The sequence below is a fragment of the Nothobranchius furzeri genome, chromosome 18 (genome assembly GCF_043380555.1).
Source record: "Nothobranchius furzeri strain GRZ-AD chromosome 18, NfurGRZ-RIMD1, whole genome shotgun sequence".
In the NCBI taxonomy this organism is placed as follows: domain Eukaryota; kingdom Metazoa; phylum Chordata; class Actinopteri; order Cyprinodontiformes; family Nothobranchiidae; genus Nothobranchius; species Nothobranchius furzeri.
In genome coordinates this window covers 35,365,694-35,391,281 of record NC_091758.1, presented here as the reverse complement: position 1 = coordinate 35,391,281, position 25,588 = coordinate 35,365,694, and the positions used below count along the sequence as shown (strand labels likewise).

The following is a 25,588-nucleotide window of genomic DNA, read 5'->3' as shown; positions in this document are numbered from 1 at the left end:
ACTTGTTAAATCAAACATGTAGTGATTTGTGAAATAAATGGATCATTTAAATTCTTGTTCACTCATCACATATGATTATTTAAGCTCATGGAGTCTTCACGTCTTCAGAGTGAAGAATGTTGACGTCTGGCCTTCAGGCAGGAGCCTTGAGGGAAACTGTTACGTCTCCAGTGAGGAACAATAAGTTGGCTAAAGGTTGTTGTGGGCGTCTGGGCCCCCACAGATGGTGCAGCCTTGAATGTGTATGAAAGGTTATGTTGTGTTAATTAATGAAGACTTGACCACTTTCATACGTGACACTGAACACCTTTATGTAATCTGGAGGACGAGTCAGATAAACGTGGCCCTATAGCATCTGGTTAATTTAACGTAACACAAAGTCGTTTCTGTTTTTTTTATTCCGATTCTGTGCGTCATTCTTCACGTCTGGCGTCTCTGCAGCTTTCAGGTGGACCTGTCGAGCGGCTGCAGCACCAAACCCCGCTCTGACGTGGCGTTCCACTTGCGCCCTTGCTTCGACGACTCCCCCAGCGTGGTGTGTAACTCCCTGCTGCAGGAGAGCTGGGGCGAGAAGGAGACGCTCCACCAGCTGCCGTACAAACGCGGCGCCCCGTTCGAAACCATCATCCTGGTGCACAAAGATGGTTTTAAGGTGAATGAGCCCACCCTCAGCGTCGGTCACGGTGAGGTAAATACCAACTGATCTGTCTTCGCCTGCAGGTGGCCGTAAACGGAACTCACCTGCTGGAGTACAAACACAGAGTTTGTCCAAACGTGGTCGACACGTTTTCTATTTCGGGCGGCGTCAGGGTCCACGCCATCGGCTACATCCCAAACTCGGTACATTCACGTCTCATTTTCTTATTTTTCTTTATTTTTCCCTCATAAACATAAATCTTTCCTCTATTTTAGGCGATCTACTCAGAGTCAGGTGACCTGGTGAGTAAATTTTTTAACAGCTGGTATCTTGTGATACCATAAAAACCGGATCACAAGTGGACACTGCCGGCTCGGAGTTCATGAGCGGCCACCGTTATGTTGTCGTTGCAGAGCGTTCCCTACAAAGGCAGCATACTGAAGGGACTGAGCCCAGGTCAGCACATCACCATCAGAGGACAGGTCAGCCTGTACCCCCACAGGTAAAGGAACACGGCTGCTGCTTTGTGGGCGACGTTACTGGAAACTAGTTTTATAATGAAATCTGATCCTGAATCTGTTCCAGCTTCACCATAAACCTCTGCAACAGTAAAACCGAGAACATCGCTCTCCATCTGAACCCCCGAATGAAGTCCAGCGTGTTCATCAGGAACTCCTACCTGGACGAGTCCTGGGGTCAGGAGGAGCGGGAGCTGCTCTACTTTCCCTTCTCATCCGGGGAATATTTTGAGGTACCAACAACTTGTTTTGTTTCTGGTTTCTCGCCTTCTGTGTTGTTTGGGTTGTTTATCTTTTTATTCCCCCCCCCCACAGATTCTGCTCCTCTGTCAGTCCCATCAGTTCAAGCTGGCGGTAAACGGATCCCACTTGTTTGAGTTCAGGCACCGGGTGCAGGACCTGAGCAGCATCGACCAGCTGGAGATCATGGGAGACCTGGAGCTCATCGACGTGAAGCTGTGGTGACTCAGCTGTGGGCCAAGTTAGTTTACCCGGAGTGAGCCAGACGGCCGATGCTGCACCTGAAAGCATCAGCGCTGGCTTCAGGTCAGGCTAGGTAAGCTAGTCCAGCACTCTCACCGACCCAGGGACACGACAGGAAACATCAAGCTGCGACAGTTTCCTGTTACAGCCTTTAAAGTTAAACAGGACCGTGCAAAGCAGCTGAGTTTACCGACATTGTGCCCCCAAAAATTACTGCATAGCTAAAATAACAGAAATTTAGCACAGTTGTACTTTTCTTTTGATAAACAGTATCAGTTATGTTTCACAAATATCAGCATTGCATGCACTTGATTTTACAGTTTCAAGTGCAGAAAAATGAAGCTCATTAGATATAAAACAGTAAAAATAACCTAAATTATATTCAGCAATAATTAGATACAGCCCTTCATAATGTAGATTGATACAGGAAACAGGATTATGTGGGGGAAATGTTTTAAATCTACAATCTGACTTGAGCATTTAGTTATAATTGCTGCAGTACTCAAGTTTAACCACAAGGTGGCAGGACGTATAACAGGGAAGGTAAATCTTCATCAGGGTTTTTTTTCTTTATAAACTCAGATTAACTTTGAAGGTGATTTTATCTGCAACAGAAAAGCACCAGACTGATAAAAAGTAGTTTTTATTAATATCTACAGGAAATATATTTTGTGGTTGTAATTAGTGGCTCCAACAGTCTTTGATTTTCTTTCCATAGAAAAAGCAGGATGATGCCCAAAAAAGGCATCACAGTCCAACTAGCAACAGGCAGGTAGGTTTAAATCACACAAAAAACCTTATTCACTGACGAAAACGCAGCCTCTGACCTGAGGTTGTGTTTTGCTCCAAAACTCGATACTTCCTGGAACAAAATACTTTATTCTTCCCTTGAAATTTAAAAACAGATTCATGTCAGTTCTGCTCCAGCTCAGGAGGGGTGGGGTGTAACCGCCGTCAGACGGAGCTCAGCTTCACCAACCCTCGGACGGAGTCCTCGTGGAGCGAGTCTTGGCTGGCCGGGTCGTATAAACTGGCCGGCACGCCGTGGCTCAGGGGGCTGCTGCAGGGAAGCATGCCCGGCGGCGAGGGCACTTCCTCAGGGGTGAGATAGTGGCTGTGGTTTAGTGCGTAGGTGTGTCCATGGATCAGCTGCATGTCGACGGCCTCGTGGCAGCTGAGACTGGGGGTGGAGGTGGGTGGGGTAGGCTGGCCCAGGGGAAGTGAGGTGCAGGGACCTACCAGTGCGAGGGGGGTTCTGCCAGGGAGGGACATCCCGTTATCGGGGGAGGTGGTTAGGATGACTGGCTCACTGCTCTGCTGCTGGAGTAGAGGGATGGCGGCAGCCTGCAAAACGAATTTGGTGCTCTGAATGCACTGGTCTTGGTCACACTGAGAGAAACCACCAATCAGAACAGAGCAGGTGTGAAAAGCAGGGGGGGGGGGGTGTGATTGGATGAGGAGGAGAAAAGGAAAAATAGATGTTAGTACCCTCAATGGAATGAAAGAACCCACAGCAGTGAGCGAGTCAAGAGGGCGGAGCCGAAAACACCACGGTTCACCACCACCGCTCACCTTTCAGCCTCAACGTCACCCATCTAAAGAGAGCAGACGACAGACGCTGTAAATCTATCCATCATCTCTACAACACAACTTTAAGGTTCTACCTCCACCCACAGCTGTTTGGGTGGAGACGAGCATCCACTCCTGCTGCTCCTAAGCTACCAGCTACAACGACCCATGTCTCTCCCCAGCTTCATCACGTGTTTATTTCTGTCTCATCTCTCTGTTAAACGTAGAAATGATGAATAAAATGGCTAGAATATAAAACCTGTGGGTCTGGTTTGTGTGTGTGTGTGTCATGTCAACATCTTTCCTCTACAGTTCGATGGAATAGAAGAAGCTAAAATACAACAGGAAGTCAGACTGAAACCGAAGCCGCTGTGGTGTTTAACCATAGAGACTCTGTTCTAAACACGACGCCATCGTTTAGGTTTGATTACAAATAAAGACGGAAGGAGATGTTTTATTCGAGATGTACCGTGACTTCACATCGCACACCGTTACTATGGCAACAGCTCAAAAGGCTTCCACACAGCAGGCAGTGGGATTGTTTTTCCTTTTTAAGCTGCATCACCGACAGAACTTGTCACAAGGAAACAGAGCTGTCATCCCCAACAGCTAACGGAAACGTCTCGCCGCGACGGAGCTAAAAACGGCAGACCGAAGCGGGCGATTATCTGAACAATCACAGGTTGTTTACACCTAAACATGTCTAGACAAGTGGAAAAGTGCACTTTAATAAAGATTAGAATGGGAGGAGACCCGTTCTGCTGCCCAGACCTTCCGCAGTAAATAAAACAACAAACTTACAGCAATCTGAGCAAACAGTTGTTTGTAGGCAGCAGCGGAAACCTTAAACCTCACCAACAACGTGTCAGGAAGCACTAAAGTCACCATAGCAACCATTTTCTCCTAAAACGAAAAACGACTAAATCACAAAAGCCATCTCATTAATCCACTTCCTGATTTGGGTCGCTGCAGCACAAAACTTAAACCTTTCAGATTTTGGTCTGAAGAGAATTACCGAGTCAGCTTTCAGCGTGTGTTGACCTCATTTACAGGCTACACCGAGCATCTCGTACGCAGCAGATGTGACTGCTGACCTGTCCGCCACCACGATCCAGAGAAAACGTTATCAGGCTAAATCTGGTGAGCAGCACAGACTAGATTTCTTCTCCCACACGACATGGGAGGTTTTTATTCTCTGGGAGAAAGGAGCAGAAACTACGTTACACCGGGACGTTTATGGGGAGGACATAAGAGACGCACGCTGCAGATTCCTTCCTTTACCGGTTAGGGTCACTAAACGACTAAACCGAGAATCTGGCTGTAAAAGCCCGATGGAAAAATGTCTGCATCTGATCTTGTCGACTGCCGACTAATCTGAGGTCATAAAAACCAAACGTACGGCTGAACGAACATTACCGCCATTAAATCTGTATTTGTACTTTGATAAACTCACGTCGGACTCAGGACCTTACCATGTGGCTTTGCTGGGAATGGGTGGCGCCGTACGTGGTGATGCCGTTGGTCGGCGGTGCCAGCTGTGGCGCGTCTGACTCAATAAAACCGCGTCTGTCAATGAGACTAAAAGAGAAAAACAAAGAATGTTGATTAAACACCAAGTGATAAACAACTTTTTGTTTTACACGAAGAAACGGTGATGCGGGCGGAGGAGTTAGGCGCCCGTCCTGTAACGGAGGGTTGCTGGTTCACGTCCCATCTGTTGTAGTCGTGTCCTTGGGCAAGACGCTTCCTGCGCTATGCCTGCAGGTGGTGGTTGGAAGGACCGTAGGATTTACCATATCGCACATGAAACTTTGTTGCGACTCACAATGGCCCAGGAGCCCTGATAAATAGTGAAGTACGACCCCCAAAATAAAGCCCCACAGCGGAAAGACTGGTTGACTCCACCCAATTGGACAAGACATAAATATTGAATGAGCTGCATGCTGACTGGCCGGTTTACCCTGATGCTCTAGGACAGTGGTTCCTAATCTGGGGCTCCCGACCCCCACAAGGGGGCGCCAAAGCCTCTCAGTGGGTCGCCAGGACCTCTCCACTTTAAGGGGTTAAAACTTCATTTATTACTTGTTTATAGCCTACATTTTGCTCATATTTTTTTTCATGAGTGAAAAGTTTACTGATATTAAGACAGGAAATAATTAGTACAGAAAAAGTAACACACTTTTAAGAACATTTTGCTCAGCTCACCGTTTTACTTTCAAATGTCAAAAGTTCATTAAAGATAGGACTGGTTGATTAATCACAGCCTTTACAGTAAATAATCTAGTATAAACAGTAATATACACATTAAGTACATTTTGCTCAGTGTATTTTTTATGTGTCAAACGTTTATTGAATGGAATGATTGATTTATCAGTGTTTACAAGAAACAATGTGTTCAGAAAAGTAATACAAACTGTCAAGCACATTGTGCTCTGTTTGGTTTTGTTAATGACTTTGTTCTACTATTACTGTTATCTATTGAATCAAAGCATATTAAAATGTGCTTGAACAATTTTATCATTTCTTAATAATGTTTGTACTGGAAGAGAGAATGGGGGGGATCGTCAAAAATTTTACTGGCAAAAAACCGGGTCCCTTGGGAAAAAGGTTGGGAACCACTGCTCTAAGACTCTGCCTGAAACTAGAAACTGTAGAGTTGGGTCGAGTATTCAGATAACTCAATAGGCAAGCTCTGGATCTATCTGGATATTCCCAATACATCCTGGAACGATACAAGCCCTCCAACATTCCAACAAGGCTGTTAGCTTGGATTAGCATTGTTTTGCGGTTAGTTACGCCATCACCAACATTTATATATTGCCGATGTTGACGTAGTTGGGAGAGTGCGTTGACAATAATCTGGTGATACAGTAAACATCACAACAGGTGCGATTCTAAAAGCCAGGTGATATTTGCTTTTTTAGGAATGAACCAAACTGGAAGACTCCGGTCAGATAGCCTAAAAATCTAGACAGACTTTAGCATTACATTAGAGTATTAAGACATGGGCTTTTCTTTGAGACAAGATAAGATGGAGGTACTATAGTCCTTTATTTAGAAAAAGAATGCCTCTGCCTCTTTTTGACAGAGTATGGTGAACTGGCCCGTTGACTGACATCTGTAGTTTTTTGTCCAATAGCATGCGCAGACCGTTTTAAAGACACCGTAGATTTTGTCCCACACCTGAACTCACCCAGTGGGTCGTGGTCAGACTATCTTCACACATACATGATGGCTCGTCAGGCTACAGGCCAGATGCTTTCAAGACACGCCCAGTGTTATTGTGAGATCTTGTTACAAATGAAGGCTGTCAAAACTGCTGCCATCTACATGTCGGAGTTTGAAGTGCACCGCACTAAATTAGTACAGTAAAAGTTAGCATGTAAAATTTTAGTAAAAAATGCTTAACTGCTTCTAAATATTGATTCAGTATAGGGCTTGTGATTGTGACGTCATCAACGACGCAACCCCCTCTCCGGAGACTCACCTCTTACATCAGGAAGAATCCGCGCGTTTCGAGCTTTATTCGTTCTTTCATAATCTGTTGTTGAATTGTGATCGGCAGAAGCTTTTCCAGTTCACGCCTCACTTTCTTTTTTTACAGCAGCGGCCCAAAACGATCTCCTAACACAGTGGTTCCCAAACTTATTTAGCCGCGCACCCCCTTCTATGTCCCGACCATGTCGACGCAACCCCCCCCCCCCCCCACGTCAGGGCATGGCTATATATATATATATATATATATATATATATATATATATATATATATATATATATATATATATATATATATATATCAGACGTCAAGCTAAACAGACAGGGTTAAAAATATGACCGACCTTTTTCCCCATCACTTTCATTTTTTAAATAGTAATTAATAAGCATTCGATACCATTACAATTTCCTTTGATTTAATTTTAAATAAATATTTAGAGTGCCCAGGTAGCACATAAACAATGCAATTTAATGGTTTTCTTAAAGTAGGAACGTTTAACCTGTGGCCAGAGCGCTCTCCTTCCTTCTGCTCTGCGTAAACCTGAGCTGATCACCTACTTGTGCGTAATCAAATGTCTATAGGGGAAAATATGGAAAAGCCATGAGGTTCACTTTTGCCTCAGACCGACTTATTGCTGTTTTTTGGTGTTGCTGAATCTGCGATCCGCTACCACGCGGACTGGAATAATGCTGCAGTAACATGAATTGTAGTCAGGTTCGGAGTCACTGGCTGGAGCGGACCCGACTTTTTAATACGTCATCCCAAAATAGAAGCCAATATCTTAATTTGACCTGGAATGAAAAATGTTATAAAACCTCTTAAAAGTTTTTATCACGGAGGAGGCAGCGCTCATTTCTGCCTTCAGTCTGACGGCACAGCACAGCGCCGGAGTTGTGTGTGTGTGTGTGTGTATGTGTGTGTGTGTGTGTGTGTGTGCGCGCGGCACAGCTCCATAAGCCGCACAAGTCACTGCGTCTCGTTATTGGCGCTGTTTAAACCAATGTTGTAAAATTATTTCTGCCCAGCCCAGATGTGCTCACTTGTGCACCCGTGCGCCGTGGTTCCGCTGGAACACGTCTGACCTCTGACAGACGCACTCTGAACTTCAGATCTTCAGCGCGCTGTTAATAGCCTGAATGGGAATCATTTGATTTATTTAGTTACATCCACAATGTTCTGTGTGTGAGGTTTACAATGTCAGAACACCTGCATGAGACAGGGTGTTAATTACAATCTGCCAGAATGACTCACCACCTTCAGATTCCTCCAACACCATTAAAAATGATCAAATACGGAACATATCGGCGTGCGCAGGCCAGAGTGCTGAAGCTCGACGCATTGTTATTATTATGAAGCTAGGGCACATGCGGAGGACATGCGCGCGCAAAAATATACTTGTTTTCAATTACATATGGGCCCACTTACTTTTTCTTAGGCCCGCCCACAAATGAGTTTCTGGCTATGCTAATGGTGACATATGACAGACATGTGACGTACGCGGATGAAGATCGGCTTTAGAGCTGGGATGTTTGTTCTCACGGTGCGGGGGCTCGTTCCGATGCCCACACAGTAAAATAAATGCAAATGACTATTTCAGTCGTCATTGGCAGTGAACGAATTAACGGCAATTAACCAGTTAACTACGTACATCCCTATTGGTTATATTACACAACTATGGTAAATCATTGCCGTGTTGTGGGTTGACACGTGACTGCCAGGGAAATAAAGGTGGAAAACAAACACTTCACCGTTTTCCTGCTTGGAGGCAACACCACAGAGACCAAGTATCTAGCATAGCAAAGTCTCGTTGGCTCGCTTGGATCACAGCTGTAAGGCGACCAAACATCACCTTCTGGAATATTTTTCATTCTGGTAAGTTACAGATGGTGTGCTTTTTTTATACATCGTTTCTTTCCTTCAACCTCTACATGCACACACACACACACCCCGGTACGCTAGTGCGGGCCCACTGACACACAACACAGCTTGTCCCGCTACACGTCTTCTGTGGGATGACAATTTTTATTGTTTTACTAGAAAAACCAGCGAATGAAACGTTTACCTCTCATTCGGACATTTACATCTGTTCACATCACAAACGTGATAGCCGCAACAGCGGCGCTCCGGTCTTGGGTCTTTCATATGGACCAAAACCATTTATAACGCAGATTTTGCCCACATAATGGTCCCCGATGTCTTTATTTAACGTATCCTTGTATATTCTGCATCCTTTTTGGGATCATCTTCTGGGCTCAGAATCAGCTGCTTGACTTGTCAAGTCAGCCATTTTACATATCATTTTTAAATATAGCCTTTTATTAAAATCTTCTATATTCTAACTTTAACACTTTGATTCACCCAAATCCGCGACAGTACCGTTTGTTTTCATGGTTGGTTTACACTCATCAACATGTCTGCGGGCATCCCAGAATCCTATGCGTAATCACGTGTGATCACAAGCCCTATTACAATACAAAACACTGATATTTTAGTGTATTGATATCATCTTACCGAGTCGGGATATGCAAATTTAATGGTGTGTGTCGAAGCTTGTGATGTGTAACACCAGTTTCCCTCAGAACGAACCATTTGTCTGTGGCCAACATTAATATTTAGCGTTTTTGGTACATTTGAAACCGCAAGCTGCCTTCATTCAACAAGGTAAACGTGGCTTTTTGATACAAAACCTTTAAACAAAGTAACAAGCTAAGCTAATACATAGGTGGGCAGAATTATAATAGTCAAAATGATCTTTTGTGTTGCCACTCCAAGTACTAAGATGCATAAAGCTGTGAACTAACCCCATTATTTAAGTCTTGACCACGAGGGAGATGGTGAGTGCAGGACATCATATTTCCCCTCACCCAAACCCATAAAAGCAGAACTTTGCAATAAATCACGGCGGTTCTGCAGCGGAGTGAATCATTGTTTCTGTCCCATCGTTAATGCTGCAGAGTCCTGACGCAGCTGCTTGGACAACAACCTGCTGAACTCCAGTATGCATGCACACACGTGAGAGCTAATGGGCTACCTACCGGGACAGAGACCATTTATCAGCCAGAGAGGGGTTGATCAGATACGGAGCAATATCTACAGCTGATGCACGGAGTCAGCGTAAGTGTTAAACTGCATTAACAGGGTCATTATTTAACAGACTGGGACAAGCATAAGTACAGTACAGTAATGAATGGAAATGGAGCAGATGTAGTGAAAACGCACACTTGATGCAGTCAGAACGGGCTTTCGTCTGGACGTTGCTCAATCGCCCCACATGTGAAGTGGAACCTCTATTGCCGCTGGATCCAGCTGTGCAGGGCCTGTGGCCACAAGCACAAACAGACGAGTCCAGAGGGCAGCCACCTGTGCACCGAGGACTCTCCTCACCACCCACTGAAATCATTACCACAGATTTATGGCTGGCAGGGGCCGGAGCACGAAGAAACCTCCGTCTTAGCTTTTCTTACACTTCCAACTAATGTGTGGGCACATGCCGGCACATTCAAGAGCTCAGAAAGTTAAAATGCTGCGAGTTTTGACTGTTGAGGGTATTTCTTCTAAAAATGATCAAGAAACTAGTTTCACTGTTGTGCAAATGACTGAAACTTCACGAGGATTCTGCAATATTTACGATTTCATGGAAATGAGCATGGCCTTGACTGCATATGAGCAAATAGAAGAGGATGAAATGTAATTTACCTTGGCAGCTTTGCAAGATTGGGTGAAAATGGGCCTGAAATGTGTTACACTCTTGTGGCGTTTTAGCTATAATTAGAAAAGCCTGCAGGAAAATTCCTCACATCAAAGCCTCAGAGAACGGTTCTACTTTGATCTTTGGAGAAAACAAAAATAAAATTTACAGTTAAAATAGGATTAAAGAGGTTAAATGGTGAAATGATTGAGTCTTGAGTTAATGTATCTTAGAGAGCCCCTTTCTCTCTTTCTAAAGCCTTAAATATTTATGAAGGGGGTCCTAGAATTCAAACCCGTATTTACCTTGTTGTTGAAACAAGGCAGCCTGGGGTGTCTTAAGCCGTTTTTATAGGAACACTACTCAGAGTAACTCGGACCGATGCAGCTCAGCAAGAAAAATCTTCAATAGGACTCAAAGTTTGTGTTGGGAGCAGATTCACGTATGACGTCATGAGGCTGCCATATAGGAAGCCTAAAGCCGGGCGGGCACTGTGCGACTTTTTCACTTTTTTGAGCCGATTTTCCACTCGTGCGAGAATCCACGAGATCGGGGCGAGTTTTGCACTGAGCGTCGTGTAGTGTACAGGGGGTTACGAGAGGCGATTAACACCACGTGACCAGCTACAGTACAGATCAATCGTGAGCTCGCACGGACTTCTGGCGTGTTTGAAATTTTGCTCGTCCCTCGTGAGGGCATCGCACTGTTGAAGCGGCGCTGCGAGCAGCTGCGACCCAAAAGGTACCAGAACCACTCACGGCGCATGCGCAATCCTGCATCAACACTGCTCGCCCGCTATTTCCCTAATAACACACGTTGTTCGTTTTTATTTCTACACGTTTTTTTACTCACAAAGACTGGCAAGAAAGTGTGTTTGTCGTGTTCTTGTCAAATTAAACTGATCACAAAACACAGATTTACTTTCTTTATTTTGTTTTCCTCATCCAGGCCCCATAAATCCCTGTGTCCTCCTGCAGCACTCCCGAAGGACAACAGGCAAGACAAGACAAAAAAGTCTGACGTGTTGAGTAAAACCTGCTATTTTTAGCATATTTTTAGGGCCGACGTGTTGCTACCAGACGTACAGTGTGAGCAGTCAGATTGCATGCGAGAACTGGGTCATACAGTGTGAGCACATGACTCGTGAGATCTGCCCTGCGAGGAAGTCGTACAGTTTGAGCTGAAGCTGAGTGCTACGAGTGAAAAAGTTGCACAGTGTACGCCCAGCTTAAGTCACTTTCGCATCACGGGTCCCCGGAAGAACGAAAAAATGAAAGCAAGTCAACGGGGCTGAAAACGCTATTTTTTAACCTGCTTTGCCTTACACCCTGGATCGCACACATGTTGTACTGCTATTTAAATGAAACGTAATGATGGGTGTTTCGACCACGCCAGTCACGTCCTTGAGATTTATTAGCTTGTAAAAATTTGTAATTAGCATGACTACAAACTAGAAATCGGCACGTCGCATTTGTGACGTCACCACATAATCTCCTCTCCCCTAGCGTAGCTGCTACTTACCACATGACCAGATTTATGGTGGTTCTTTCCTCCTGTGGGAAGTTTGCTGAACTTACAGCCATTTTCTCTCAGTTTTCGCCGTGTCTGGTTCGATGACGTCACTTTCGTGAAGCGCATTTGTAGTCCTGGACTTATTTTCACACAGAACCTAAAATAGTGTTTCCCCCTGTTCCAAAATAAGTGCATTCTTGGTATCAAAATGTGTCTTAAAAATTCAATGACATCATATGTTAAATCCATGGCACAAAACAAGCGGAATTAGAAAATATCATTTTTAGCCCCGTTGACTTGCGTTCATTTTTTCATTCTTCCAGGGACCCATGGTGGGCGTGACTTAGGCTCCCTATTGGAAAGCATACTTTTCACAGATGTTCCGTCTTATTTTTACATATTTAGAAATTTCCATTATATTTTGAAAATGTTAATTTATATATACATATATAAAGCTCTTATTTAGATTTTAATTTAACATTAAAATGTTAATTTTATGATTATGTGGCACACTGATTTCCACACATAACGCATCGGCATCAGCTGCTTTTTATGGCTTTTTTTTTACACGTCTGTCACATTAGCGGTGTTTTTACCATCATTTCTACATTCAACATGTCCCAAAGACAGTGAAACAAACGTCAAACCCAACGTTTGGAGCTTGTAAGTGCAACACCAGCTGTCTGATGCCGGGGACACACCGGCTGCGGAAGCGCCGCGAAAATGGGACCGCCTTCATTCGGCGCCCTTGTTAAGCTATTCTATAGACCACATGGGCCGCCTCGAGCCGCGAATCGCCTCGCGCCAGCGCTCCAGCCCGTGCAGCGATCATTTCGGCATCGGCTCTATTTTTTTTCGCAAGCCGCGGGTGAATCGCGTCAATTCTGGCAGGAAGTCAAACCTAGACATAAGAGGCAGGCCGGTAACGTTAACAAAATAAAGCATTTCAAAATAAAATTCTGCAATAGTCAAATGTGTTCGTAATCAGACACTGCAGAAAATCCACACGAACACGCACACACATACACACACATCAAACTTGTATGCGTGTGTGACCACGTGAAGGGGTGTGTGGTTTTGGGTGTCTTTTCACCGGAGCAAACAGGACAGAGAGGCAGAAAGTCTGAGGCAAGCAGTTAAGATGGATGACTTTAAATTAATTATGGAAGTTGAGAAACACAAGGAGCTGTACGACCCCCGAAAAACATGATTATTTACGTACCCATTTAGGAAGATACAGCTACAGAATTGGAGCGGGTTCCAAGAGATTCAACTGGCAGAAACAACTCATACCATAGGTTCACACACACACACACACACACACACACGCACACGCACACACACACACACACACACTCAAACGTAGAGGAAAAGAGCTGAGAAAAGGCAGAGAGGAAATGGAGGACACCAAGTGTTTAAAAGAAAAACTACAGCTGAGCCGAGGCGCGCCTCGACTGGGGCGCGTCTGATCTGAACTGAAGAGCGGCGAGCAGCGGCCGAATTTCGTGAGCGATTCGCTTCTCTGCGTTTCGCGGTGCTTCCACGGCCGGTGTGTCCCCGGCGTGATGCTGCGGCAGCATCCATGTTTCCTGCTGGATGAGTTAATTTCGTCATCAGAGAGTCAATATTCTGCTTCACAATCAGAGTCGGTCATTACCAGACAAAGAGATCAGTCAAGAAAGACCAGACCTGCCGGCAATTATATATTTTATCCCTTTAATATCCGTCCTCTTTGTGCTGCGCTCACCTGCTCGCCTCGTCTTCTCACCGACTGGGAGCCTCTCGGCGGGAGGCGTTTTTCAAACTCCAAAAACTCTGAAACTTTTAATATAAACAGACCCACATCTCCACCATCTTGTGGTGTAAAGTAGTAACTTCATGAGGGATCATATTTGTGGCTGTGGCTCGTTGGTCAGCAATGGCGCTTGTCGTAATATTGTGACTTTGGCGCTTAACTCATTCGCTGCCAGCCGTTTCCTGATCAGTAAAGCCCTTCCTGCCAGTTTTACTGGTTTTTTAAGAGACAGAACGTTGCGCGCTAGAATGATGTTGATGCCCAAACAACCAAAACAAAGAGGAGACCCACCTCTTACATCAGAAAGAATCCGCGTGTTGTGATCGGCAGAAGCTTTTCCGGTTCGCGCCTCACTTTTTTTTTACAGCAGCGGCCCAAAACGATCTCCTAACACATGGATTTTCTGCTTCTTGATCACATGACGTGTGACGTATGTGGATGAAGATCGGCTTTAGAGCTGCGATGTTTGTTCTCACGGTGCGGGGGCTCGTTCCGACGCCCACACAGTAAAAAAATGCAAATGACGACTTTCGTCATCAATGGCAGTGAACGAGTTAAAGGGTTAAACGAGCGAGCCACAAATAATAATCGTCCAAACTCAATTTGTGACAGCCGGCCGCGAGGGAGCTTCAGATTGTTGTTTTGTAAATTTCACTGGTTATTTTATGGGTCAATAAACAACACAGGAATAGGAATCAACCTATCGGTGAATAGCTGACGATTTAGCGTTTCACTTTTCGTTCAGGCGAGATGCCAACTGATTGTTTGAAGCTAAAATAGGACACTAATGGAGGTTACGATGATTAACGGACGCATCTGATGGAAAAGTTTACGGTTTTCAGTGGTAAAATATGTTGGACTGTGACTGTAAGACTAGTTAACCATTTAATTGGATTCATTTTAATAAGCTTCAAGATGGCTCTGTTCTGGAAATGATATGAGAGTTTGAACTGTGAGTTAGACGTCATTTTAAATTTCTGAGTGGTTTGCGTCAACCGTGTCTACAGTCATGGTTATCTTCTAGATTACTCTAGATTAGGCTTACATCATTGGTATAACAATTATCCTAGCTTTCTAATGATGTATTTTATGCACATAGAATGAGTGTTGCAAAAGGATTTGACATGGAAGTTTGTTGTGTCATAATGAAAAAACTATAAACAAAGGGCTCGGACTATCGCAGATGGTCAATTCATTTATCACTCAACCCTGATGCTGACCACAGAATGACGCTAACTCAAGCTACTGTTAACATCCTTGTTGGACGAGAGGAAAACAAAAAAGAATATCAGAGCACACCTGTAACATTCCAGGAGGTAATGGGAATATCTAGACTTTGAATGGACGCCTGATAGATCCATAGCTGAGTAATGGAGTTATCTGGATACGGGGCAGCGTCATCAAGCCATCAGGGTAAACCGGTCTTTCCATTGTAGAGCCTTATTATGGGGTTGTGTTTGGCCAGTTTGAGCCCCAGAAATGTTTTGTGTTTAGAGACCCTCAAATACGTAAAAAGAAAGCTGTTTTAAGGACCTCTAAACTGGGCACCAGTTTAAAATAGCAAAAGCACGAGCACACTCTTACCTCGGTGGCAGGGGTCCACATAGCGCTGCACAGCAGTTGGTGACTATATTGCCATAGCTATAAGGATTAAAGTTGTCCTTCCCTCTTTTAGAAGACCACGAACCTTTTATCTGAAAGAGGACAGACATTTATGAATTCATGTCAAAGCAGAAGAAAACCACTGGTGCATTTTGCAGAGGTCATCCACAGATTCTTCTCCAGGGACAGAGTTGTTCTAAGCGGCATGGTGGCCAAGTTTCTGGTGACTTTAGTTTCTTCTGACACAAATGGATGAAACCGTGATTCATAATTGTTTCTAAAGGTTTTCTACAGTTTTTTTCTGACCAGGAAGCTTCTGATGTGACTTTTACTTGTTAAGAAAAATGTTAAATAAGGGTCAAAACAACTAATGAGCATTTTAGTTGAAAATATATCTAAACTGCCTTCAAGCATCTCACAAAAACATGACTTAAGTGGGCCTAAAAGTGAAAGTTTTGAATGATCTAAACAGTCATTTGCACTAAATTGATCAGTGTATTTACCGGATATTTAACCGTTTATACCTGAACAAACATCAGAATTTCACATTTCTTTGTGCACCTTTCATCCCACACAGCTAAAAAGAGATAGCTGGCCGGCTAATTACCCCCGTCAGAGCTTTCTGGATCAAAAGGTGTAATTTATGAATAGTTTAAAACCAGCCAGACGATGATCGCCGGCGTATTACATCAGTCCCTTAGATGAAGCCGAATCGATGACCTTGGTGACATTAATGAAGCTCTCTAACCCACTGAGCAAACGGATCATGTTGACACGTGAAATTTTCTGCAGTCGGAGTTGAAATCAATCCAATCAAGCTGTGAGCACGTGTTCACATTTGGCTACAACACAAAGTCATGTCACATGGAGAAACAAAACAACAACTCAAAAGCCAATGTGTACTCGCTCCTGATACTCACGTCTTCATTGGTGGTCTGATTGGAGCTGATCAGGTAGGTATGGAAGCCTGAGAGGCCCACTATGGACCAAACGGAGAAGAAACACACCACCACCTCCAGCACAGTGATACCACAATATTAAGGAATCATCTCCATTTGTATCATTTATCTGGTAATGGTGAGAGCTCACACACACAGAGAAGCATAATAGTCCCATATGGAGCCAGCATGGAGGCTGAAAATGCAGCTGCAGCAGCAAGAACACTGACCTACAGCCTGAGGGCTGTCCTCTTGCCAATACTTCAGTCACCCGTTCGTTTGGCTGGTGCTGCAGAGCAGTGCTCGTTTCCTCTGCTCCGCATAAAGCAACAAACGCACCTTCACAGTTCATAAATCACTTTACATTTATAAAAATAACCTACAGCCACCCATAGCACATCTGTCAAAGGGGATTGCTTAGCTAAATCATGCTAAATCATTGTTTATCACCTTTAAATAAAAGCATGAAGGCCTTAGCAGAGCAGCTTTATCCATTTTTACAATCCTTTTTGATTTAAAAACAAAATAACTCAAGCAGCTCGTTTTTTTCTTTGTTGTTTTTTAGTTCCTGCAGATTTTAAATTATGATGCTAACGCTTTAGAGCTCTGCGCCGAGGTCGGAGGGTCTGGAGAAGCTCTTCTGCTGTGGCAAGTTGGCACAATTAACCACCGACCAAGAGAAAATGGAGCTGCTGGTCTTTTTGAGTCTGCAGCAGCAGTGAAAACAGGATCGTCAGCGAGAGAAACTGACAAGAAAATGCTAATTAGAAACATTTTCAGTAACTGGTTTGCAGCAGCTGCGTATCATTAACACAATGTAAGTTTAACAGGCAGCGGGACTAGAGGTCACCAGCTAAACAAGCCTTAAAAGAATCATAAAAACCAAGTCATACTAATAAGAGAAACGTCTTCAGTGGGTGTGATAAAAGAGCTTATTGTTACGGTCATCAAACACAGGTTTAAGATTCTCTGCATCGGAGCTCCCCAGCCTCATCAAGATGGCTTTTTTGTCCCTAAACACTGCATGTAGATTGAAATACCAAAAAAAAAAAAGAGGAAAAAAGTAAATTTTAAGGTTAAGCATCGCTCAGAGCTCAGGGAAAGGATATCTAGCAGGACTATCTTTGAGTGCGCTGAGGAACCCGCTTCGATGTGAGCCTGCAAACAGAAGAAAGGAGATGATTTTAGTTAAATATGCACAACATCTCCAACATTATAGCATATAATCCACAGAAGTCGCCACCAGACATGAACTACTGCAGACTTGTACAGATAAATATAAAAAACTCAAAAGCCGAACAAAGCATCATCATGCTATCGAATTTTTAGCCCTAGTGAGCAAAAAAACGCACAACTCTACGAGTTCAAACAAAAAGTGACAGCAACAGCACTTAACACGGTTGTTAAAAGACTATTAATCATAAATTATTACTCATATTCTGTCCTCGGTGCAACACTTCCACACAAACCGTCTAAAATAGGGCGCGCACACACACACAGCGAGCTGAGCGGTCCGCCGCCTGCTCTCAGCTGGAAAGACGGAGACAAGCCAGAACTCCGCCGCTTTCACACCGCCCACTTACAACCTGCTGGCTCTGAACACAGCGAGAACGCAGCCAGCAGGAGTGTGTGTCTGCCGCATGAAGGAGAGCCACTTACGTAAAATGATGTGCGTGATGACAAAGGCGAAGATGAAGATGGTGAGGAAGGAGAGCGAGAGGATGAACATGTAGAAGAAACGGTAGTTCCTCCTTCCCACGCAGTTCCCCACCCACGGACAGTGGTGGTCAAAACGCTCTGCATGGACAAGGACAAAAGTAGAACACAAGTCTGTCATCACGGCTTTACTGGGTGCAGATTCAGGAACTTAAAGGAAAAAGGAGAAGTGAGTGGAGTCAAAAGCTGTCGACCTCTTCAGGGTAAACACGACTTCCCTTCAAGTCCGTGAAACACTTCAGGGTATAAAAAATAAAACATGTTTGTTAACGTAGCTCCAACTGTTCAGTTAATTGACCAATTAAACGTCTTCTCCCCAATTTAAACGAGTCGGTGACATTTCCGTCTGACAAACGATTTGATTACATTTATCATTTTCACGGATACTCCTACAGAAGACTCCAGGGTATCTGCAGGTTTAAGGGAGCCAAATTAAAGACTTTTTAAGACCTTTTTAAGGCCACTTTGACCAAATTTAAGCTATTTTTTAAAATTAAATTTAAGCTATAATTTCCAGCTATTGCCTGGAACCGGTGCTAACCACGTCGTGAACGTGGGATTAGCCATCCAGTTACCATTAATGTTGCACTTCCCCATGGCGCAAGCTCCCACCAGCATGCTCATCTAAAAATAGCCCGGCCCTTTCACAACCAACCGAATGTGTACGGTTCCGCTTACGCCAGTATCATACACAAAAAATGCCAAACTAACTAGAAATTCAGGAAAATTTTATAGAAATAAAAGAATCTTGTTTATTGGGTCTTTGGTAATTTAAGACCTTTGGAAACTATTTAAGGATTATTTGTAATTTTTAAGGATTTTTAAGCCCTTAAATTTGGAAAAGCTAATTTAAGACTTTTTAAGGACCTGCAGATACCCTGAGACTCGCCGTCGTCGCTGCAGTCTAATCTCTGGGTCTGGACTACTTGCTGTGCACAGTGTTGCCACTTAACAAATTCATTACACCCATTATTAGCTTTTGTCTCCACAGACGGAAAAGCGTCGGAGAACCATACCTTCAAGTCAGACGGAGGGGCACGCTACAGCTTGTCAATCTGGATTATCACAGGTCTAACGGATAAGCAAGGATGTGCTATTCTAACCAGTGACGGCTGCTTTTTATTAAAAATAAACATATATATAGAAACAGTTTCATAACGATGCACTACATCCATATTGATGTTCCAATGCTTTTATTTCTTGCTTACATATCAGCGTAACTTCCCCCAAAGGGATCGTTATCGATTTCAAATGTCCTCAAACTGAAAAATATAAATAAAAAACCGCAACAAGCAATAAAATTACCATTCAAATCAACTATTTTCACAGCTAAGACTTAAAAGACAGTCAGACCATTTTATTCCTAACAGAGTGAGATGACCATGTGTGCGTGTGTGTGTGTGTGTGTGATAGCTGTACTCTCTCATAAGCGTCCTCCATCATTCCCAAGGGGATAAGAGTCTTAATAAAAAGGAAGTGACTACCAGAACCTCCACAGTCACAAGAGAAGGCCGATCTATTCTGCCTTCTAACTTATTTAAGAGCGTGTTATCCCTCTGGGTTTTACAGCACTGGAGGCACACGGAGACAAGGAAACACTTCTTTTTTTATGGCTCATATGATCCCAACTTTCCATTTTAAGAGCAAACATCAGTCCGATTCGTGTGTTTTTCAAAGCTTTTTATGGCTAGAGTCTAAACCTGGTGTTTAAATCTCATAAATAAAATTTCAGGACAATAAAACAATCCATGAAAGCATCTGTGAGGGGATAAATCTATTTACTGATGTTATGAAACAATTGTGCTTAAGAAGCTGGCTGTTGTGAGCAGCGGTGTGCTCAGCCTGTCTGGTAACACCATCTCTTTGGAAGCTTCTGCCTTACTTCCTGCTGGTGCGCGTCGACTGTGTCTGATTAGCACCTTCTCATCTTTTTCCTTGGCTTACTACTAGGGATGCACCGATCAGGTTTTTGTTGCCGATCACCGATACCGATATTAAAGAATGTTGATCACCGATACCGATCACGTGGATTGGCCAGAAATTTTCTACAACATTATAATGAGTGCTACAAACTACATAATCTGGGAATAAAGGAAATGTAACCTAATCTAAAATGGTCTGTATTAGAGTTGTCACGGTGTGAAAATTTAACCTCACGGTTATTGTGACCAAAATTACCACGGTTTTCGGTATGATCGCGGTATATTTTTTTTAAACGTGCTACATTTTCACACAATTAAATAAACCCTGTATGTCAGGAAATATCGTCCTCAGGTTGGGTCTAAATTTTGCCTAAAATGTGTTATTTTGTAATTATGTTGTTTATTTGTTTACATTTTCCCTTTAGTCTTTAAAATACCAATATTTGCCCATAACTTCTTATTTTATGTCTGTTTGATGTCATCATTTTAAAAATATTAGATCAGATGATACTCAGTACTCAAGTAGCCTTCTAATCAGATACTTTTTTACCCTTACTTGAGTAATAAACCCTATATCAGGAGAATATTGTCCTCGGTTTGTGTCCTTCCAGTGAGCTTTGCAGATGTGGGAAAATGTCATCAGGCAGTAATCATTGTTAAATTCATTATTATTCTCGGAGAGAGACCAACTCTTATCTGCCCCTGGGAGTCCCGTAATGCATAGCGTCATTTCAACATGGGGTGTCCGCGACACGGTTTATATGCAGGTAGCGGCGCTGCGGCTGCTTTATATAGCGACTCGTTGCATTCTCCCTCAACCCAAATCCTCGGATCACGCATTTTAGCTAAAACGCTAACGTTAGCTTGCCTTGCCTGTAGAGTTGTGGGTGATGGTCACGCAGATGTGTCATGAGATTTGAAGCGATGCTGCCTTTCACAGACACTTTTTCTGCACATGCTGCAAACAGGATAGCCGCCCGTCTTCTATAAACTCCCTCGGCATTCTTCAAATATCTAAAAGATGCCCGTACTTCCCACTTTGTCTTCTTTGAGGGATAAAAAATGTCCTCCTGAGCGCTGCCGTCTCCTCCTTTGACCATTATTTCAGCTTTAGCTTCAAGAAAGTTTTGGTTGTAAACAACAAAGTGCGCATGTGCCGCCGGCAACTTCAGCCGATGATAAGGTGGCTGGTAAGGGTCACCGCGCCTACACCGCAGCCACGGTAATCCACCAAGATAATATAGTTTTTAAAAAAAACAAGACGTTATTATTATTGTCAACTTTTTTTTTTTTACCGGGGTTTACCACTACACTGGTTACCGTGACAACCCTACCTGATCGGTCTGCTTTGATCTATTTTGAAAACTCCGATCAAAACCGATAGGGGCGCTATCGGCCGATTACGATCAAATGCCGATCCATCGGTGCATCCCTACTTACTACTTCGTCTTCATCTGAAATGTTCACGTGGATCCCCGTCTGACAGGTAAACAGAGGAGTGTGTGATCCTGATGGGTGAGGAAAAGAACCAGACTCCCACATATCTACTTTTTAACAACCATCTCTCCCCGAGAAGTTGGTGTTTTCTCCCTACAAAGAAGCAGGTAAAGCTTTATGGTCATCCCATTCCCTATACACATCAGTAGGGCTGCCACCAGTGACTATTCTGACTACCGGTAATTATTGTGGCGATTAATCGACTAATGAGAAATCTGTGTAAATTGCAGCTTATCATACCAGCATGTAGCTACTCTACAAAACCATCGTTAGCTTCTACCATGAAGGGTCATCTCTGACTGCCGTCTAAAATCAAAGACGATTCAGATCATCAGTGCTGGTGCTCCGCCCACATGCATCATGTAATGTGTGTAGGGCACCAAGTGGCCGGGGGCCGCCAACCAAACACTTTTTGAGAAGCGCTTCACCTAAAAATAAAACACCATAAAATACTACAGGGAGGAAGCGTTATGGGGGTTGTGTGTAGAGCAGAGTGTGGTATAGTCAGTTCTGTGTGGAGGGGGCAGCATGGTGCTCAGGAGCCAGGCTACATGGGAAAGCTACTGCAGAGCCGAGGAGATCTGCTCCTGATGCTGCCAAAACCTCTACTAGATGGAAGGGGGGGTCAACTGTTCATGGCAGGGGTGGTGGGGGTCCTCCACAAAGCTGATGGCCTCACGGATGCAGCGGGAGGTGTACATGCTACTGCCTATTATGCATTCAGCAGTCTGCGCAATTCTCTGAAGAGCTCTGCGGTGGGAGGCGCAGCAGCTTCCACACCAGGCTGTGATGCAGCTGGCCAGGAAGCTCTCAGTGGTGCCTCTGTAGCCATCATAGAAAGTAGGGATGTCCCGATACAACTTTTTGACTTCCGATACGATAACGATATTGCAGCCTTCACTATTGACCGATATTGATATCAATCAGATACGATATCAGCACAAATTAGACACACTTTTATGTATTTCGTAGTGTGGACTCTATGAAAGGCTTGATCAAGTGATATTGCTCAATCAGAGAACAAGAGCCTATAACAGTAAGTATGAAAAAAATAAAAGACAATTTTTTTGTTAACCATTGGTTGCAAAAACGTGAACCTTAACAGACTGCTGATATCGGAGATTTTTGATGCAGTCCGATATAATCTGATAGTGTTTTTGGGCCGATATAGATATAAGAACAGGACATCCCTAACAGAAAGTGTAGGAACTGCTGGGCTCTTTATTTTAGGTAAATAATGTTGTTGATGTTCAACTATCCAAAGCTTATGGCATGCACTAAAAACTCCCAGCATGCATGCATCATAATTTAGATATTTAGTCTGGCTTGAGTCATCACAAACACTTTAAACCAGTGTAAACCGGAGAGTCCACTAAGAGGAGAGCTGGGCAGCTTCAGAACAACCTCCAACAATTATGTTGCTGCTAGACTGCTCATCAAATCCAGATGGGTCTCCTATTAAAATCCTCTAAACTGATGGACAGACGGGGTGTTTGCATACATCTCAAAAATCCAGCTAATATCCAGAAAATACGAGAACCCACCCACACAGTTGTCACAGAGGCTGCAGTGGGAGGCACGTGGTGGTCTGAAGATCTTGCAGGTGAAGCAGTACTTGAGCTTGACTGTCTGGCCGTTGATGAGGATCTCCTTGGTCCGGGGGGGAGGCCTATAGCCCGTGCTGCCGTTGGCCACATCTAGGGAAGAACAAGCAGAGGAAACAATCTCATTTAAGTGAAACCAGACACAAATCCTAACGCGGTCGTATTTCAGCTCCGAATTCACAAGCTGGAAAAAAATATCCGTGCTGAACTCAAAATCCATTAGGTATGTGTTGCTAAAACCGTTAGCTTTGTAAAAAAAATGGCTTCAATGAGCAGACTCAAGTGATTTTCCAATTCAGAAGCACTAAAACGCCAGTGAAGCTTATCTAATATTTAAACAATTGCGGAATTTAAAATGCGGCTAACACCAGATCCCAAAAATAAATCGAGAAAGGAAAAAGAAAAGTGGTGCCAAGCTGCTCTCAATGTTTTAATGGTGGAACAGGGAGGCAGTAACGACGGGCTAAATGGTGAGGATGAGAGCAGCGATAGTGATTTTTATAGGATAAAAGGCAGAGCCTGTTTTCTATTATTGCTGTTCTTGCTCAGAGCACTTTCACACACGGAGAGAAGGAAACAGTGTAGGAAGACCATTTTGAGATCTCGTAGAAGACTGTATCATTACCTTCCGAGAGAGTGTGTGTATGTGTGTGTGTGTGTGTGAGCGTGGGGTGGGGGGGACTGCTAGGCATGTGTGGGTTTGACATTTCTACAAGAGAGCAGAGAAAATGCAGCCAGAGAACTCTGATCTATTGAATTTATACCTATTGTGATCAATGTCTACAACTCTCTCCTCCGTACTCACTCGGACGCTCTCCTTCAGCGCGTTACACCGAGGAGGTCGACAAACGAGTGGAGAGCAATTTGGCAGCCGATTGGGTGTTCACTGTACTTACCAAGAGAAGCGTGATTGTTTAGGTTATTATGCTAAATGCCTCTGACTCAGGTGTTTCTAGAGTCTCAAGCCTACGCTAGCAGGTAGGAAAAGATGCACGCCGACATAAACAGGTCATGTTATGAAGTCTAAAATAGCTCTTTTTCTAGTTGGTGTCGAGTCACGACGGTTGGCTAAAACAGGAAAACAGAGCATAACTGTCCGTGAATTCACGATTTTCCAGTTTTCTTCAAACCGATTAAACAATCCTTGAGTTATTAGCAAAGATGTGACTGAATCTAGCAACAAAAATCATAATGAAAGAGTATTTCTGTTCACACGCTGGACGAACGTTGGTGCTTTTCTTAAATCGGGATCCCTAATCATTTTTACCTGAATATCTGACTGAGCAAAGTTTCCTGCTGTCTCTAAAATCTCAAACCCATTCCGACAGGTAGGAAAAGATGCACGCTGACTTAAACGGGTCCCATTATGAAGACAGTTGTTTCTGGCAGCTCGGGAGGAGAGCATGGTTGGTTTGTAGCTTTATTTTTCTGTTTTGAAAGATGTAATTTGAATTTTTGATGGTTTCCACTTGGCCAATCAAGGCTGGTTTTTGTCCATTTTATATAAATGGATAAACAGAGACTCAGATTTTCTACTCACATATTAGATAAAGGTTTTCTAATAATGTTGAAAACTTAAAGTAATAATAATTATAATTTCGATTTTTCCCATTAAAGTCAAACCTGAAACCCAAAACAGCCTTTAAAAAAACTGCGATCGCAACGTACGCACACTCGGAGACCATCCTTATTCACCACACTGAATCACAGATGCCTGCACTAAAGTGGTGTGAAAGCGGGGGTGTTTAAGTAGCTTTTCTGCTCTAGAAAGCCATTTGTTCACTTAGCAGTTCTGGCAGTCAACGTTTAGCCTTACATCTGAGTCTACAGGGAGATTCCCCAGAGAGACGGTCCAGGTCCAAGAGCTGAGAGCTAAAAAATAAAACAAGGCCAAGGTAGGATGCAGAGTGATGTAACAGCACTTGTGTATAAGTCAAACCTCACACACCAACATCTATCGAGGTTCAGAGTCAGCCAAACTGTTCAAGGTGGTATAAAAGGGAAACTGTAGGGGTCCAAGAACATTTTTATGGTTTATATATTAATATTACCACAGCTTATGAGTGAGGCTCAAAGCTGTTGCTGGGAGGCGGGTATACACAACACCTCAGCCATTGTTTTGTTTACATCTACCGTAAATCAAAATCAATTTAGCCATCATCTGCATGTTTTTTCTCTCCTTTTCCATTAGGGAAAAAACATTTAATTGAATTAAATGTCTCTAGACTTGACTAATGTTTTTCTTGTGAGTCTCAGGAGAGTTTAGCTTAAGAAAAAAGCCCCTTTGGCGGTAAAAATCCAATGAAAGGAATTTCCATGTTTGACTTCAGCGAGAAAGCAGCCATGAAAAATCACAGTCGACCTACAGCTAAATATGCATTCAGCTTGTCTAACATATTGCCACAACCAAGATGAATATACTAACTGGCCCACGCATTTCTATTTGATTCAGTAAATAATGTCTGGCTTTATTTTTCCCATTCAGCTTGTGAGAAACTTGGGCGTCACCAGTGACCAGAGTCTTTTGACAATGTTGCATCACTCTTTATACTACATCCACTCAGTTTTCCACCCAACTGTGGGTACAGGCCGTGGTAATCTCTCACCTCAA

At 43.6% G+C, this 25,588-nt stretch overlaps 2 protein-coding genes across 3 annotated transcripts in view; one reads left to right on the top strand and one right to left on the bottom strand.

Moving 5' to 3' along the window:
• Positions 1-1,711, top strand: part of LOC107392512 (galectin-8) — a 32,541-nt gene extending 30,830 nt beyond the window's left edge. Inside the window, exons 3-8 of the mRNA XM_015970360.3 lie at positions 442-652; positions 721-840; positions 913-939; positions 1,051-1,139; positions 1,223-1,388; positions 1,471-1,711. Coding sequence (XP_015825846.3) covers positions 442-652; positions 721-840; positions 913-939; positions 1,051-1,139; positions 1,223-1,388; positions 1,471-1,620 — 763 coding nt within the window. The 3' untranslated portion in view covers positions 1,621-1,711. The remainder of the gene's footprint in view (positions 1-441; positions 653-720; positions 841-912; positions 940-1,050; positions 1,140-1,222; positions 1,389-1,470) is intronic.
• Positions 1,712-2,381: 670 nt separating this feature from the next.
• The window catches only part of zdhhc14 (zinc finger DHHC-type palmitoyltransferase 14), a 60,670-nt gene continuing 37,463 nt past the window's right edge, over positions 2,382-25,588 (bottom strand). Inside the window, exons 4-10 of one of the 2 annotated variants that reach the window (XM_015970358.3) lie at positions 22,918-23,070; positions 17,898-18,035; positions 17,348-17,396; positions 16,221-16,323; positions 15,283-15,392; positions 4,680-4,785; positions 2,382-3,027 (exon numbers count right to left, since the gene is read on the bottom strand). In XM_015970358.3, coding sequence (XP_015825844.3) covers positions 2,593-3,027; positions 4,680-4,785; positions 15,283-15,392; positions 16,221-16,323; positions 17,348-17,396; positions 17,898-18,035; positions 22,918-23,070 — 1,094 coding nt within the window. In that variant the 3' untranslated portion in view covers positions 2,382-2,592. The remainder of the gene's footprint in view (positions 3,028-4,679; positions 4,786-15,282; positions 15,393-16,220; positions 16,324-17,347; positions 17,397-17,897; positions 18,036-22,917; positions 23,071-25,588) is intronic. The other variant, XM_015970359.3, reaches the window with a different exon arrangement.